Below are 13,684 nucleotides of genomic sequence, written 5' to 3' on the forward strand. Positions count from 1 at the left end.
CTAGCTTAGGTGGGGAAGGGTATCACAAAGCACGGTTCAGAACTGTAGAGGAGGCCCGGAGGTGTGGCGGAGTGCCGGTACATAGGGAACATTGCTGGGAGAGAACCCCCACTAGGGTGTACTAGACAGGAGCAAGCTACTAGCAGGGGTGCAGAACACAAGCCCCTAGGCGAGCTAGCTTGCAAAGCCTTAGATAGACAGCCTATGTGCAGCCCAAACTAGCCTAGGCACCCAACTCCCAAGCAGCCTGCCTGTGCCTAGCCCAGACACTCAAGCCCGCTACTGTAGCACCTGTATTGCTTGAACAGCCCAAAATTACCCAAAATGTACAGTTTTTTCGCCAAAAGCTATCTTATCAGCTAATTTGGCTTTGAAGAGAATTTTTGGAGGGAAAACACACTATAAATACCTCTTGTAAATTTTATACAGTAGACAATTAATGAAATACACTCTATTTCACTCTCAAACTCCCTAGTTCTCTTTTCCACTCTTCTCATTTCAATCTTTTACTTGTGTATTTGCTAGCCAAGGCCATTTTCTGCTTGTTTGTGTGCGCGTGCATTGTCCAGAGTGCTTGTGAGGGTGCTGTGAGCTTGCCAATCGAAAGCCTTGTGCTAGGCGTGTGTGCTGATTGTGCTGGATGAGTGTGCGAGGGTGCACTAGGGGTTGAGGCCTTGCGTGTGGGTTGGTAAGTTGCATTGCATCTTTGCATTATTGTGTGCTCTTGGTCCTAGTGGCCTTAAGAAATCAACTGCTAAGCATCCATAAGCTGACTTGGATTCAAAGGTCGAGTTAAGGGTGAGCCCAAAGTCGTACGGTTGGATAGTCTAGAGAACCCCCACGTGACAATGGGATGTTGATATTTGCTATTTGTATAGGATAGATGATAGCAATTCCGTTTGAAACGGAATTAAGACTGAATACCTTATGTAAGCCAATCAAACTCTATAAATCATTGCGCTTTACATTCATTCGGCCGTCCAAACAGAACATGAAACAGGGTGGACGGAATCACCCGCTAAGCTGAAAAGTAACATCCAAACCAAGCCCTCCAGGCTCCAGGATTGTTAAACATGCGGCAGCTTCAAGCCCGCCTTATCAAGTCACTCTCTTTTTCTCGCCTGCCACCGCCAGCACCCTCCTCCTCCTCCTCCACCTCTATCCTTCAGCGTGTTGCTTCTTCTCAACCCAAAGGTCGTTAGGTCACGCTTCTCAAATGGGTTTCTTCAGATACACAAGTCTGCGCATTGCTTTTCTATGCAAAGTTATATTTCAATTTTGCTGTAACCGCTTTCTCTGGAAATTTGGCTTCTTGTTTTAATTAAAGATGCAATCTTTTTTTAAATATTTCATAAGCTTTTTTAAATTTGGGAGAAAGAGAGGAGTAACGGCTGATTTCTACGTGTTCAAAACCGTATTGGGATGTTTAGATGTAATGTGGAAAATGACTTGCCTCGTTCATGCATCTTTGCTTTATTTTCTTAGAAATCCATCATATTGATTAGGGCCCATTGTGGGGAATGGCCATGGTTATCAACACGTCAGTTCCAACAAGACATTTCTTTCAACAAGATAGAATGGTCAGTGAGGATTGTTCAGTCAGTTCTGATTGCTTGTAAGTGATATTAAAGCCAGAGAAACAGTAAAGCAGGTTATAAGCTCATCAAACATTCTTTTCTTTACCACTATTATAATGTTATCGCTTTCCTTCTTGATTCTTTCTAGGGTAAAATGGTGGTTAGATTAAATTGTGTCAATTTGTCATCAATAACATTTTCATCCTAAATCCATCATTTTAGGACGATGGAAGGAACTGGAAACCAAAATGGAGCAATTTAATGACAATGAAACATTTCAGGGCATGCCTCTCTAACCTTTCTCTCTTCACCATATGCCCTTAGAATTTACTCAAAGGAATGTGTTAGCTTATACGAATATTAGAAGATCATTTATGTAGTTTAAAGAGATTAGAAGGGTTGTGGTTAGTCTATTTTCATTTTCTTGGTAATTGGGCTTTGTCCCTCCTTATATTTAAGCTTATGTAATATCAGAAAAGTTTCACGAAAGTGTTTCTGACATTCTTTAATGATGTCCAATCTGCATTAGATTCCTGTGTCATGTGCTGGATTGCTGTCTCATTGTTATGCTCTGCCTTACTTGAGAAAACTGACACATAAAGAACTCATGCTTAGGGTTAGTCGATTGATTTTAAATTACTTAATCTTATTGTAATTATTTTGGCTTTGATAGGGGTTGCAAAGGTTGTTCTGAAGAAGGGGAAGACACAACTGTTTAAAAATGGAAGCCCAATGGTTTACAGCAGAGCAGTTGATAGAATAATTGGTAGACCGCCACCTAAGACTGGAGATATTGTGCTGGTAGCTGATGGGACAGAAACACCTATTGGATGGGGCCTGTATAATTCAGTTTCTATGTTCTGCGTTCGGCTCATGCAGCTAGAAGAGGAAGCAACAAGGTAGTTATTCAAAGAAGGGCAGGGTCTTGCAGTTGGTTTAACTTACTCCACAAGGCAATTAACCTCCTTAAATTATGCCACACAGAGATCCTTCTTGTGCACTGGACATGGAGAAGCTGCTTGAAACTAGAATCAATGCAGCTATAGAGTTACGTCGAGGATTAGGTCTTCCTTCAGCCACTACGAATGCATACCGTCTTGTCAATAGTGAAGGAGACAGGTAACTGTAATCATGAATTATACTCGTTGATTCAAGATTTAGAAGGGAATGGCATTTGATCAAATGATGTTCATCACAAACAAACAGATATATGCACAAATAAGTTTTCTCTTAGTTGGATTTACAAGCTGGTTAGTTGGATAGATAGCATAGTGGGATTTTAGGGTGTTTAGGGTGGTTTCCTTTCTGAAAGTGTACAGGGAATTCGACAAGGAGAGAATTTTGTAATGGTATACCCCTGGTTGTTGGGGCATAACCTTGCAAAATTGTTGTAAGTGGTGAACTCAGGTTCTCCCTTTCTTCAATTCAAATGAAATTTCAAGAAAAAGATAGCATAGTGGGATTGGGAAACAGGTTATGGGGCTTATAAGTAAATCAATGTATTTTTTTAGACAGCTAGATTATTGATTTCTGTTTTATTAGAAAGCTATTAAAAGGGGAAATGAGATATCCCACTGGTATCAAAACTATGATGCTGCACCAATAAGAAACAAGAAACAAGAAACAGAAAAAAGAAAAAAAAAAGAAGAAAGAAGAAGAAAATTATAAAACGCATTAAATGGTCCACAGTTTGTTTCTCTGTATGTCTGAGGGCCAGCCACTATTTCTCATAATCCATTTCTGATTCCAACCAAACTGTTTCTGGATGCTTATTTTCTTATTTGCAAATTGGATGTTACTGCTTCACTGTAGATTGTCAGGATTAATTGTCGATGTCTTTGGAGATTTAGCAGTAGTAGCGTCATCTGCTGCTTGGGTTGAGAAGTACAAATCACAAGTAGAAGCATGCATCAGTAGCATTGATGAAATTAATCATATACACTGGAGACCCTCTATTGAAATTTTAAAAGAAGAAGGAATGGATGCATCAGATCTGAAAGAGTTGCATCCATCCACTTGTCCCCAAAGAACAAAGGTAGGAAGCCCTTGAAATATTGCACACTGAACATGTTGAAAGGGTTCTGATGCACATTCTTTATCCATATCAATTGAAATCTATAAAGTCTGAGCTTGAAGTTTGAGGATTATCCCTCCAGGATCGTATCTCATTTATTAAATGAAGAGAAATATTAGATTTCATTCTTTCCCAATTGATGAAATGCCATTTTGCTTGATAAGTGACTGTGATCACCCTTTTACTTGGGGTCTTTGAAATGCTTTTTACAGAATCTGCTTTATGTTTGTGACTTTTTTCTTTTATGCCATTGTTTAACATGCATCTTATGAGGTGTCATGCTACTTCTATATGGCAGGTTCTGGAAAATGGGATTTCTTATTCAATCTCATTGGAGGGTCAGAAGACAGGATTTTATGCTGATCAGCGTGAAAATCGTAAATTCTTATCAACAATTTCACATGGTCGGAAAGTTCTAGATATTTGCTGCTACGGTGGTGGTTTTGCTCTAAACGCAGCAAAAGGAGGTGCCACGAGTATTACTGGTATTTAACTGCTAAAATTTTTATTTATACTTTGCAAAATGCCTACTTGTATTGCTAATAATTTTGGCTAATATAGAGTTGTCATACATGCCTTGTGCAAATGCATATTTGTAATAACCCAAAAATTAAAGGGGCAATTACTGGCTTGTACATAATGAAACATGCATAGATTTTGAAATTAATTTGTCAAGGATTTTCTAGAAAACAGACTAATAATAGCCAAAGGTCACTTTATGTGAAAATTTGTAAAGCAGAACTATCAGAACCTTGTATTAGTGGATTCATTACAGGTGGGAATGTGATTTCTTATCCAAATTTGGTCATTTCCCTTACCTACTTCAAATTTTGTATTTTATGTTTCTTGTAATATCAGTATTTGATCATAGACCTAGCTTTTGCCTCTTTTCTTTGCCAAATAGCTGAATTTCTGAACATGTTAAAGAATGTGGCAATAAACTAGGAGTCGTGGAAGAAGATTCTTGTAGCTGGTTGGGAATTAAAGTTTAGTTAAGTTGAATTGAGTTGCCTCATTCCTTATTGAGATCAAAATTTGTGGTTGAACTTTTTTATGAGGAAAGCTGGTAACTTCTTCAACTTTTGAAATTTCTGAATGAGCCAGCAGATCCCTCTTGACCTAAAGTTGTATTCAATATTAAGTATCTCCTCATAAAGCTCATTTAAGCAAGAAAACTTAAAATCTTTTTCTGAATGATTGTAGATATTTTCAGGGACTATTTATGTGATCCTGCCTTATATTCTATCAGGTGTTGACACATCATTGCCCGCATTAGAGATAGCCAGAGAAAATATTGCTCTTAACTATCTGGACCCTGAAAAGATTTCATTTTTGAGAGAAGATGCAAATGAATTTATGAAGGGTGCTCTTTCTAGAAATGAATCCTGGGATATAGTTATTATTGATCCTCCAAAATTAGCCCCAAGCAGAAAGGTATTAAACAATGTATTTAACATTTAGCACAATCTAAACTTCTCATGGGTAACTTTGGAAACTGACTTGTTCCAAGGTGAAGAAATTTTACGTGCTCTGCATCTGTATGCACATTCATGCAGACAGTCTAATTCATATGATTTGATATCGTGTTAATTATCTCCTATATAGTTGTGCTACTTCTTGTTCTGGTATCGTGCAAAACTCCTTGAGTTTAGCAGCAGTTTAAAGCAGCTTAGGTGATTTGAAATGAATAAATCTTTTTTAGTTAATTTCAAGATAAACTTTGTTGTCTTTCCATGAATAAATCAATAATAATGTCCTATAGCTTCACTTCACATTCACACGAATGAACATGTTACACTTCTCATGCACCCAGATCCCGGCAATTCTCATGTATGAAAAGTATGCTGTGAGTTTACTAATGCCTTTGCCCTTGTTGCAACATACCCACTTTTATATTTATGTCTCTTAAAATCTAATAATACCCAGGTTCTCCAAAGTGCATCAGGCATGTACAGAAACTTAAACTCACTAGCAATGCAAATAACAAGAAGAGGTGGCCTTCTCATGACTTGTTCCTGTTCAGGAGCTATGACCCAAAGTGGGATGTTCTTGCGTACTCTTCAGGCAAGTATTTTCTGTAACTTGTACTGTCCCTACCAGTATAAACCATCCTAACAATGCCTCCAATAGATTATATAGAGAAATTGTTATTGAGAAAATTGGTTTGAGTTGTTACTAGTAGCATCGTTATCATGGTGCATATCGTTATCATTACACAAGAAAGTTGCATACAAATTAGTCCAATTAAGTGGCCAGTTCAAAGGAAAACCCATCATTCCAACCCAGCAGCTAAAGGCGTCTTCTTCTCTATCTCGCTAGGTAATTGTTACAAGAATAGTTAGTTGCTATGAAATTTAGCTAATATGAAAGGAATTAAGAGGAAGGGCAGGAATCCTGTAGTTTTGTTCTATGAAGCATTTAAGCAAGAACTAGTTTTCATACACTTCCTTTTGTTTCAGTTGATCACCAACATAGAACCATGATCAATCAAAAAAAAGTGTTCAAATGTATAAGTTTGCTTTTGAAAACAGAGCTCTTAAATTCCAAGTTTTACTTGACCTATTTTTCTTTGAAATCAGGGTGCTGCATCGATGGCAGGGAGAAAAATCACAGTCCTAAGACAGAGTGGAGCAGCTTGTGATCATCCTATTGATCCATCCTACCCAGAGGGTGCATACCTTTCAAATATCCTGCTTCGCATACTGTGACATTACAATTTTCATAGAAATATAAAGCATTGGAGGAATCTGTTTTCTTAGCTGATGAAAATTCTTGTACTTGTATTGAGCTGTTGCTGAAATTATACATAGAATTTACTGATGCCAAGCTGTTTCACAATTCAAATTACATGGTACTATAATATTTGCCAATCCCAAATTATATATTAGCCATTTATAATATTAACACAAAATTACATCAACCATTCTGATGAGGTTTCCAGTCTTGCTTAGTGCCCTCCAGGATTTCTGTTCCATGACAAATAAGATGGGTCTCCAAGTCGCCTGAAATGGTAAGTGGTACAACACATCAGTTGCAACAAACCAATATAATAATTCATAAAAAGGTACAACCCTATGTCCAGTAAATTATATACATATAGAGATAAGTAGAGGTTTCTTCTGCAGATAACAATAGATCTAACCCCTTCACCCCACCCCACCCCCCACCCAACCCTCATCCAAGAAAAAAGGTAGCAGGCATACCATCTATAAAACTAGAATCATTAGATTGATGTAACCTACTTTCTGCAGTCACAAAGGCCAAGACACTGGTAACCAGACAGAAATCCAAGAAAAAACTGAACACTTGAGATATTCACCCCTTCACGCAACAAGGAGCCAAATTAGCCCATGCCTAAATGATTCACAACTAAATGTGGGTAGAAGTCATGGGGTTAAAAGGTAATTTTCCTTAACACCAGCTGATTTATCCTCATCTAACCTCTATGTGTAGTCTAAGACAGCAGAATGTGAAATTTTGATTTGCCTAATTAGATTTCCCCCATCACAAGTTGGTAAACATAACAGCAACCTTGCCATAGTATGTGAAAGCTTAGTTTAGATACCCTGTTTGAGGCTGTGTAGCATGAACACAATGAAAGTAATGAGAGTTTACCTTGGCTTGACCAGATACACAACAGTGAAAGACAAAGCCAAAAAGAAGCACAGCCCACCAACAGTGAGATAAGCAATGCCAAGAAAGTCGTTTTTTCCACCAAGCCAGCTAGTAGTCGAAAGAACAAGTTTCTTCTTGCCATTAAAACTATATGTGTTGTAATTGTTCTCCAACGTAACCTGTATGAGTTCATTCGGTTGGAGATCCCGTTCTATCTTCCCATACAACTTCCTAAAAGTTGGCAGAGCAGCAGTTCGCATCCAAACAATAAGATCTTCCTGCTCACTCAACTGTCATATAAATAATATGTTAGCCAGTAGTTTAATATTTAAAGGGAATTTCAAAGAGTAAACAAAGGCTCCTTCAATGAAAAAGTACAGGCTCCTAGAGATTTTAATGTTTGCAACAGAAGCCTTTTAAAGAGGGTTTCATTAACGAATGAATACATTTATTTTGAAACAATATTAATAATGCCAGAATTATTTGCTTTCCTAGTGCACACAAATGCCCAGGTGATGGAGATCATTGTATATATTTTTAGGAACACTTGCTTGAAACACAAATTCAGGAAAGAGTATCTTGGTTATTTGTGCATATATTGTAGGCCTTCATTTAATTTATTTTCACGGGCTTAATTTATAGTCTATGAAGCACATATAAATAGGTTTTTGACAAACTTTTGAGGTATCTTTTAATAATTGAGATATTGAGAATTGTGGCATACAAATATGAAAAACTGAGTCCCAACCACACCATGCCCCACCTGTCTGCTATGCATCCAGAATTCTTAAAACTAATTTGCCAATTTTGACGTTTCACAACCAAACTCAGAATAGGCATTTTGGGTGAAAGCATGACATGCAGAATATCAGAGGTGAGGGGAGAGAGGAAGACAACATGCCAAATAGAGGACCGTAAAGGAGAGAAAGAGATGCAGGAAGAGAAACAGAGAAGAGAAGGTTGACTGCCTGGGTCCCCAAACCCCCCACCCTTCCTTGGGCTCCAGCTTTGAAAGGGGCTAGATTTGGCTCATTGCGGGCGGGCCAAGAGAGAATAACATAAAAGAAAAAGGGAAAAAGAATGACACAAAAAAGATAAAAAAAAGAGACAGTAAACAAATGTTAAAAGGAATAAGGAAATATAAAAAGGAAAAAAGAGAAAATTAAATGTTTAGTTAACATAAGGTAGTATAACAATATTATAGAATAACAAATTATAATGATCATTAATAATTAATTATATAAAGAAGATCAATGCTGAAATCAATTTGAAAATTTTGTATATGTTTTATTCTCATATCATAAATGCAATATACATATTACTAAATTATATGTTTAGTTTTTTAAGAAATATATTTTTTAAATTACTTGAATTGCTATTTTTTAATAATGTTAATATAAATTACATAAAATTTATAATAAAATATAAATTTTATGATTCACCAATAATTGTTTTTAAAATCGTGTCTTTATCGATTGATTTATTTCCATTCACAATGCCACCTCCAAGCAAAGTTATGTACATAGAGATAAATGAATATTTGAAACCCACATGAAAGACTGATTTAAAAATTAATGATAATGTTTCTTAAGGAAAAAATTTTGTACCCATAACAACATGCAAGGTTTCTTACTGGTCACTAGTGAGACTTGAGATCCGGGATTTTGACAATTGAAAGTTCATAGTATTTCCTGAGTGCTTGTTTTGAGACTAGGTTCTACATCACTAGTTGCCTGAGAAACTATATTGTGCAGGAAAAAAAAAAAAGAAAAACAGAAGGTAAAACTGAATAACAGATGAGAAGTGGTGAAAGCTTACAGGGACAGATGAATTAAGATGTTTGCCACCTATAAAACTTCCGTTCTGAAAATTCTTAGGAAACACATTTTTCCCAAACTTACTGTCCCTATCACTCTTCCATGAGATGCCCTTCTTGTTCACTGCCAATTGCTGGTTGTTGAGGGAGAAATTGAAGGTATCGTTAAATAAACTCCAAGCTATAAGACCACAGGGAACAATCGGCTTCCCATCAGCAGTATTATCTTCAGGCTTACAAGAATCAACATCATCCTGACTGTTATTATTTTTCAGCTGTGAATCACTTCGGCTCTTCACATACCTGAGATATGAAAAGCCATCACCAATCTTGATGCCACAAAAAACAAAATCATAAATATGTGCATTTCCATTCATATTGTCATTTCAACCATGAACCCTCCATCCATTGACAAAAATTAATCGAGAAGCATACAAAGGACATATATAGCTATGACTTGCTTAATCATTTTAGGAAATTGTAATACCATATTATAAAGCATCAATCTTTATGTTCCGTATATTCATCGTTAATGTTGGCAGATCTAAACTCCTTAATAGCAGGCAAAAAAGGGGACAAATATGATGACGCCAAAAGCAAAAGAAAAATGATCAAGAGTTTGCAACAGATCAATCCAAATATAATAAATACAGGGTTAAAGACTGAGGATTGTCATCAAACCAAACCAATGGAGAAGAGGAATAAAGCAAACATCTAAATTTAAAAACCTTGATTAAACAGCTTGAGAATATTTTCTAATAATGACTATTCTTGTGCTCCAAAGGCAATATCTTGAATACAATGGGATCTACCATTGCAGCATAATATTCTTAAAAGAATTGAGTCTAAACCAACAAGGTTTTCCCTACAGTAGCTCCTAGATCCCATTGTTACTTCAAGGATCTAAAAAATGTGAAAATAAAGGTTGAGAAAATCTAAAAAACGTTCATCTGTCAAAAATATTATTATACATTTCACCAGACAAACTACTGCTCCATATGAAGTCAATATATTTAACAGTGTCCACTAATGAAAAAGGATATCCTTTATATTATATAAAGATTGACTAGCCTGCAGTAGAGTATATGATTAAGGAGTGCAGAAGTTATGGTAAAGGTACACAAAATATACCTCCGATGATTCTGGTAAAAGTTGTCAAGCTGGTAGTACACATAGATAGGCTGCTTCATGAGCTTCTTAACCTTTTAACATAAACAAGAGAAAAGTTAGAAGATATATTCATTTTTCATCCAATTTCAGGAGTTAATTATGATCAGAGATCTCTTAATGTATTAGGATACTGAAGGCTGTGGTTGGAGGAATGGGCCCTACTGGGATATAATTTCTTTGATATGTGCCTGCTTGTGTAAATTATATAAGCACAGCAGTCAACTTGATCCCTAAAGCCATGGTTGGGGGACTAGGCCCTACATTCTTTAATCTGTGCTTGCTTGTCTATTGCGATGCCTGAGTGCAAGGTGCAAAAAAGTACTGGCCAGGTGAAGAAGTGCACTATTTTCTAAACATTATGCCTAAACAATATACTTAATTCTTCTCTTGTAAAAGAAACATGAATTATCCTTTCTTGTCAATTAAAGATACGATAATAAAATTTTTGAAAAAAAAAAAGAGAAAAAGACGTTTAACTAAGGCATGCCTTTCTGCCTCTTGCATTTCAAGGCTTGTGCCTTGTTGCACAAGGTATGCCCCCCAGCTTGAGGTGCAAGATGTCAGCTAGATTGCATTGTGCCTCAGCATACAGACTACACTGCCTAAGCTTATACATAGGAGGGTTCAATATCAAATAAATGTAAATTTGGCACAAGAAAAGAAAATAGCAATTCGAGAATTTTGGTTAAACCATAGGAAATAATCATAAATTAAAAGTTTTGACAACCGGAACTTAAATAGCAGAGAGTTCAGGTCCATGGTCAAATAATAAAGGGAAAAAACGAGAACAGTCTAGCAACCTCCTCATCTTTGGACCTCCCTAATTTTCGCCATCATTACACTAAAAACAACAACCAGAAATATGCACAAGAACTTACTCTCAATGTTCTGTTGCATATTTTGTCAACATCACTTTGTATGTATGTGACCTTATCATTTCTGAAACTTTCTGGTACACAAACATTTTCATAACGATCAATAATTTCAACGACCTGATAAAAAAGGAAAATAATGATTAGCCAATTTAGGAGGAAGACAAAATGAAAAATGCAAGATTTTTTCTTTCAGTGATGGAGGGCTTGATCATACATCTCGAGAGGCAAAGAGGGAAACCACTCCAATAGGAATGAAGACAATGCTAACAAGCATAAAGGCTGATATGACCTGCAAAACAAGAAAGACAAATATAACAAAAACAGTTTTCCTGAGATGCCAATGGAATTGCAAGAGGAGACATTGTCTATGCAATAGAAACTAGTAACTATTAAAAACCTACCCATCGTGGCGTTAGAATTGGCTTGCAAGCTGGAAGCTCCTGTTGGGTAAACTTAGAATCTGAGAAAAAAAAAAAAAAAGGGTTACCATTGTTGCTCCTTATTAGTACATCCAGAAGCAGTGAAAACAAAAGATTTGCACATAATTGTTCATCTCTGATAGCATAGCATTTAAAATTAGACGCAGAAAAAGTAATATTTGGGTGAGCAGCTAGTTTAGACTAATTATCCCCGTATATCCAATAAGCACTAATTGTAATCGTATAGATCAGATGCAACCTTGGTAACAAATAATAACAAAAAGTCCTCTGCATAACCCAGAAGATGAAACAAGGACAACAATCATGCAGCAAAAAAGGAGTCAAAATACAAGAATAGAACAGAACAATAAAAAAGTAGACGCCAAATCGCATAACAAGTCCAGAGAGGAGGGCAGACTGCATAGACCGTAACAAAATAGCGTGAATCGCTCTCAAAACAACAAATAAACTTGAAAAAGAAGGAGATTACACTTGGGACGCTTGGAGTTCCTTCTAGGAGCAGCAGAATCAGCAGATCCAGCACGCCCAGCGCTGGACGACGGCGTATTGGAATTCATCGGAGCAGGCTCGTCTTTATCTTTTGCAGAGAAAACAAGTTAATAGTGTGAAAGAGAGGGGTGAAGAAGACTATGTAATAAAGATGGCAGTTAAAGAAAATTCAAGTAGAAGACAAATTCAAAGGAAGAGCATATACTACTGTTTGTTTGGTATTTTGACTTTCCAACGGGAAGGGAAGGGAAGAGAAAGGCAACCGAAGTTTCTTTTTCTCCCAACGCAAACGGGGTGGGGAGGGCGGCACCAAATTTGTGCGTGTCGTGTCTTAACTCTAGAAGAAGTAGGCCAGAAACTGATTTTCTTTTTTATTTTTTATTTTTTAAGACAGCTTAGTGGCACGATGGTCAAGGCGGCACGCGCTTATTGCAACATAGACCCGGTATTTCCAAGTTTGATGTCCGTGAACAGTACAGACACATTCTACACACGCATCTACTTGTATTTTTAATATGTTTACCACTATTATTATTATTATTATTATTATTATTATTATCATTATTACAAAAATTTAATCTGACAAATTTTGCTAATTGCGATCCATCATTCATATAGACCATCAATGATGCGGCTTGTCAAAGGCTAAATTTCATAACAAGTCTCCCTTAATGACTCCACGTGAAAAAACTTGATCACTTTTTTAACTTAAATTTCATTGTTGATGTGTTTACGTGACACTATCTGAGAGCCCCATCGAGACTCCCTTTTATATAAAGTTATAAATATGATTATCACTATTATTATTATTATTATTATGCATGTTACTTATAATTAATTTTTTTGTTAAAACATGATTCATAGTTTTGATGCATAAATATAAATTTTGGGTAAATGATGTTATGAAGGCTTACATCTTAACTGTACCATCTTTCCCTACATCTAAGTTGTGTTTGGTACATTATCACTGCAATATTTTTTAAAAATTGGAGTGTTGAAAAAATTATTATTGTGAAGGTAATTGCTAAAAAGATAACATTACAACAATTGATATATATACTGATCAAATTTTTAAAATGATTATTTTATAATATTTGGTTTAGAAGCACTTGACTATGAATGTGGTTTTAATTTATAGAATTACCCTTGTATATGAAAATATAAACTTTAGTGCACTTACTTTCTTTTTAATGTAAATTTTTAAGTTTTACACTTTATCCCTTAAAAATAAGAGGTTAAATTATGCAATTAGTTTTTATACTCCGTCAAAGTGGTGAATTTAGTCACTGTATAATAATTTGTAAAAATTGAGTTTTTATATTTTCTAAAATTGACAATGTCAATCCAATTGTTAATGATATTAAAACTTTTCTATTATTTATGCGAATGTGCCATTTGACTGTACTGACGTGATATTTCTAACTGATGTGGTACTAAATCTGATGAAGTGACAATGATGAAGCAACATTTCACAAAACAGAGAAATGGTAGTGCAGGCATGGAGTGACCAAGTTGTTGACATGAATTTTATAAGAGCTAACATGGACTTGTCCAATGTGAGGTTACCATGTAGAATTTATTGCTGCAAATGAAAAACGAAAGGCCTGAACTACCCAAACATGCCCTAA

General features: G+C 36.0%; 2 protein-coding genes across 7 annotated transcripts; one reads left to right on the forward strand and one right to left on the reverse strand.

Moving 5' to 3' along the window:
* On the forward strand, window positions 914-6,513 carry LOC18594966 (ribosomal RNA large subunit methyltransferase I). 4 transcript variants are annotated; one of them, XM_018124537.1, is made up of 8 exons: window positions 918-1,651; window positions 2,251-2,476; window positions 2,562-2,696; window positions 3,390-3,612; window positions 3,950-4,136; window positions 4,901-5,085; window positions 5,578-5,715; window positions 6,231-6,513. In XM_018124537.1, the coding sequence occupies exons 2-8, from the start codon at window positions 2,310-2,312 to the stop codon at window positions 6,357-6,359; spliced, it is 1,164 nt and encodes a 387-aa protein (XP_017980026.1). In that variant the 5' UTR covers window positions 918-1,651; window positions 2,251-2,309; the 3' UTR covers window positions 6,360-6,513. The 4 variants fall into 4 exon arrangements, with proteins under 4 accessions (XP_017980027.1, XP_017980026.1, XP_017980025.1 ...); XM_018124536.1 differs by having other exon boundaries at window positions 918-1,238; XM_018124535.1 differs by having other exon boundaries at window positions 918-1,194.
* Window positions 6,412-12,385, reverse strand: LOC18594967 (ALA-interacting subunit 3). Of its 3 annotated transcripts, none has more exons than XM_007022685.2 (9): window positions 12,265-12,383; window positions 12,037-12,144; window positions 11,529-11,587; window positions 11,342-11,416; window positions 11,131-11,244; window positions 10,214-10,284; window positions 9,085-9,385; window positions 7,267-7,556; window positions 6,412-6,653 (listed from the first exon to the last, which is right to left on the reverse strand). In XM_007022685.2, the coding sequence occupies exons 2-9, from the start codon at window positions 12,122-12,124 to the stop codon at window positions 6,599-6,601; spliced, it is 1,053 nt and encodes a 350-aa protein (XP_007022747.2). In that variant the 5' UTR covers window positions 12,125-12,144; window positions 12,265-12,383; the 3' UTR covers window positions 6,412-6,598. The 3 variants fall into 3 exon arrangements, with proteins under 3 accessions (XP_007022747.2, XP_007022744.2, XP_017980030.1); XM_007022682.2 differs by having other exon boundaries at window positions 12,262-12,383; XM_018124541.1 differs by lacking the exon at window positions 6,412-6,653 and having other exon boundaries at window positions 7,263-7,556; window positions 12,262-12,385.

The sequence above is a fragment of the Theobroma cacao genome, chromosome 7 (assembly GCF_000208745.1).
Source record: "Theobroma cacao cultivar B97-61/B2 chromosome 7, Criollo_cocoa_genome_V2, whole genome shotgun sequence".
In the NCBI taxonomy this organism is placed as follows: Eukaryota; Viridiplantae; Streptophyta; class Magnoliopsida; order Malvales; family Malvaceae; genus Theobroma; species Theobroma cacao.